Raw genomic sequence first — 3,476 nt, forward strand, 5'->3', positions numbered from 1 at the left:
GGGTGTCTCTTGTGTTATTCTTCTTGATTTCAGTTTATTACTTGAGGGAATGAGGGGGGTCTTTTGCTATTCTTCTTGGTCTCTGTTTCGTTTCTTTCTCGTGTCTTTTTAGGCAAGTAAGGATGCAATGTACCAAAGCCCCTAGCTCCTTTCCTTTTTTCAGTTAGCATCTCTGCTATGCATAGAATCTGTTCACCGTCCAAACATTTGCCACAATCTTGCAAAGCAAGCCATGCTTTAGCAAGTACCCCCCCTAGACTCTTATATTTTTTATAGAGGAAGTAGTTGAAAATTTTAGTAGCCGTGCTTGGATGGAAGAGTTCATGCGAGAGAAAAAGGCGGGTAAAGAACAAATAATGGGGACAAAAGTTAGTGGCGCGGTCATATGCAGGTGCAGTGCATGATCGAATATTTTCGTCAAAGGAGCTAAGACTGTCAAAGAAGGCAGGGCTTTGATTTCAGAAGACCGCTTTGCAATACAAAAATGACATTCTAGAGACGAGCATGCTCTTTCCTTTTTCCCTTTTTTGTGCAAATCAGCCTTTATGAAAGTGTGTCACGGCCAGCATTTGGCATTGCGACACCTGTACTATAAAGGTGTTAAATGAATCTTCCTTGGCACGTGTCAATATTGTTCTCCTTCCGTCATCAGAAATCAACTGGTACGGAAGAAGTACACTGTACACACTATGCAGGTAATAATATAGACTAGGCTTGTATTTGCATCTAATCTCGACTTCCCGAGTCGATTATCTTGTCCCGGTAAATATGCATTTGTCTTTCGGTAACACAATTGTAATCCCACACAAATGAGATGTAAAAATAAAAATACACACACAATTGTCATACACTCATACTTATTCATTTTTCAGGGTTCCAAGCCTCTAGCAGCAGAAGGTGCCAACCCGATGGTCCGGTCGGGCTCCCCAAGCCCGTGCTCGTCGCACCAGGTGAGCCCGCGGGCCTCCTTCCCGACCTCCGGCACCTCCTCGCATACCACCCTCGGCGGCGGCGGCGGCAGCGGCAGCTACTATGAGGGCAGCTCCTTCATCCCTTGGCTCAAGAACCTCTCCTCCGGCTCCGGGTTCCCGTCCTCTTCCAAGTTCCCCCGATACTCGCCCCACTCGTACTTCAGCGGTGGCTCCATCAGCGCGCCGGTGACCCCGCCGTCATGCTCGCCGCGGCGCATGCCCTGCCTCAACGCGGGATGGGGCGAGTATCCGAGTGCCCAGGTCCAGCCGCCATGGTTTGGTGCCGGCGGCAGCGGCTACGATGATTACGCCTCTCTGCCCAACTCCACGCCGTCGAGCCCCCGCGGCGGCAGCCACGGGGTTGGTCCAGACCCGGCCTGGCTCTCCGGGTTTCAGATATCGTCGGCCGGCCCGTCTTCTCCGACCTACAGCCTCATGGCTCCTTCGAGCTCCTTCAGGGTCTTCGGGGAGATGGCAGCGGCCACCGCGGGCTCTTCGAGGATGTGCACCCCGGCACAGAGCGGGACGTGCTCGCCGGTGATGCTGGCGGTCCATGGCGATGTCCAAATGGGGGCCCGCGCGGAGGATGACTTCGAGTTCGGGAGCGGCGGTAGGCCGGTGTCGGTGAATGCGTGGGAGGGGGAGCGCATCCACGAGGTGTGCGCCTCGGATGAGCCTGAGCTGGAGCTCACCCTCGGGCTCGGGAGCTCCAAGACCCGCGCAGGCGCAGTGAACTGAGCTCATCAAGGGAGAAAAGAGATCGATGGAAGCTACCGCAATAGGAATTTCGTCAGATTTCCATTTTGGCAGACTATTTCCGTCCTGTTTACAGGATCTGAACTTCAGTTTTGCTAGAACTATCGTCAAATTTAGCCTATCTTTTTGCGAATTCTCTCTCATTTTCTCTTTATACTGTTCTTAAGAAGAAAACATGCCAAGGGAAGGGAACCTGCTGTGTTGTGAAACTTGAACAGACAGTTGAATTATCAGAATCAGAGATATATATGTCGATTGATTATGTTTGGCAGTTTGGGTAATGTTTCCTGTGATTTCCATCCGTACTTTTTTCTTCATCGTTCTTGCTCTTTTGGTGCAGCTGCTGATCGAAGTTATGAAACACTTGCTAGTTTCTTTTTAACAGAGAGAAGTATCTTCTTCTCCTGTTTTATACTCCCTCCGTTCCTAAATATAAGTATTTTTAGAGATTTCAATATTGAACTACATACGGATGTACATAAACGTAGTTTGAAGTATAGATTTACTTATTTTGCTGCGTATATAGTTCATATTAAAATATGTAAAAGGACTTATATTTAGTAAGGGATGGAGTAGAACAGTATCCTCTTCTTGTTTGAGAGCTCCTTTCGAAACAGGCTTTGGCCTCGCTTTAAAGATAAAGCAAATGACCAAACAGCTCAGGTGCCTGAATATTTTCTTTGTTTCAGTCTATTGTTCCTTGAAACGTTTGATTCACATCCAACGAAGTTAATTGTTCTGATTTAAGTTCCAGTCAGTTCCAATACTCACCCCGATCAACGCCTAACAGACAGGAAGTGCTACTATCTAAGCCCAACCAATCAAAAGTTCAAAAAAAAAGAGAGATATTTTTCTTTGTACAGGACCACACACTATATAGATACAAAAAACTGCATAACCATCACCAAGTATATAAGCTTTGCTTTTGCTTTGACACGCATATTACTCTGTAGTTATGAACGGCAAAGAAGCTCCTAGCTCCGCTCCGCTCCCTCCGCGCCTAGCTCCGCCGGTGGCCACTCCGGCCCCGGCGTCCACCGCCGCCCGCGCCGCCGCGCCCCTAGCGCCCGCCGCCATGGCCTCGCCGTCCCCCCTCCCTCAGGCCGTGGACGGACCCGCGAGGTCCGCTGGAGGGACCGTAGCCCTTCTCCTTCGCCCAGCCCTTCTCGGCCTGCCACCTCCTACGCCCTGGTGGTCGCCTCTCCGTCCCCCGCTGCCGTCCCCAGGCCCGGCCCTCGCTCCGAGATTCACCGCGTCTCCCCGGTGGCGGAGCCGGCCCCTGACGCGGATGGCGCCGCCTGGACCACCGTCCGCAGCCACCAGGCGCGCCGTGAGGAGCGTCGTTCGCCTCCCCGTCCTCGGCGCCGTCGCCGTGGCCCGGACGCGCCCTCCCGTCGGGTCGAAGAGTGTCCGCGCTGCCTCGCCCGGCCGTGGCACCCCCGGTTGAGTGTCGCCGCGATATCTGCTGCAGGCGATGCCGCTTCTTCGGCCACGTCGCGTGTTTCTGCACCGCCCCTCTCCACTGCCGCTCCTCTGGCTCGCCGCCACCGAAGCGCCTGCGCCCCCGCTCCCCTGGCTCCTCGGGCGCGAGCGTTGCCGGACCCAGCGGCCCCGCGTTCTTCGGGGCTGGGTCCGCGCCCTCTGCGCCTATGCCGCCATCGGAGTCCTCCCGGCCCGCTTCCTCATCCAGCACCACGCCGGCACCGTCCTCACAAGCTCTCCTTGCCAGCTCCGGCCCGTCTGCCGCCG

General features: G+C 53.9%; 1 protein-coding gene across 1 annotated transcript in view; it reads left to right on the forward strand.

Annotated features, from left to right (window-relative positions):
• Positions 1–2,008, forward strand: part of LOC123141920 (protein BZR1 homolog 3) — a 3,435-nt gene extending 1,427 nt beyond the window's left edge. The window contains exon 2 of the mRNA XM_044560983.1: positions 873–2,008. Within this exon, the coding sequence (XP_044416918.1) occupies positions 873–1,709 (837 nt within the window). The 3' untranslated portion in view covers positions 1,710–2,008. The remainder of the gene's footprint in view (positions 1–872) is intronic.
• The last annotated feature ends 1,468 nt before the right edge of the window (positions 2,009–3,476 follow it).

The sequence above is a fragment of the Triticum aestivum genome, chromosome 6D (assembly GCF_018294505.1).
Source record: "Triticum aestivum cultivar Chinese Spring chromosome 6D, IWGSC CS RefSeq v2.1, whole genome shotgun sequence".
NCBI lineage: Eukaryota > Viridiplantae > Streptophyta > Magnoliopsida > Poales > Poaceae > Triticum > Triticum aestivum.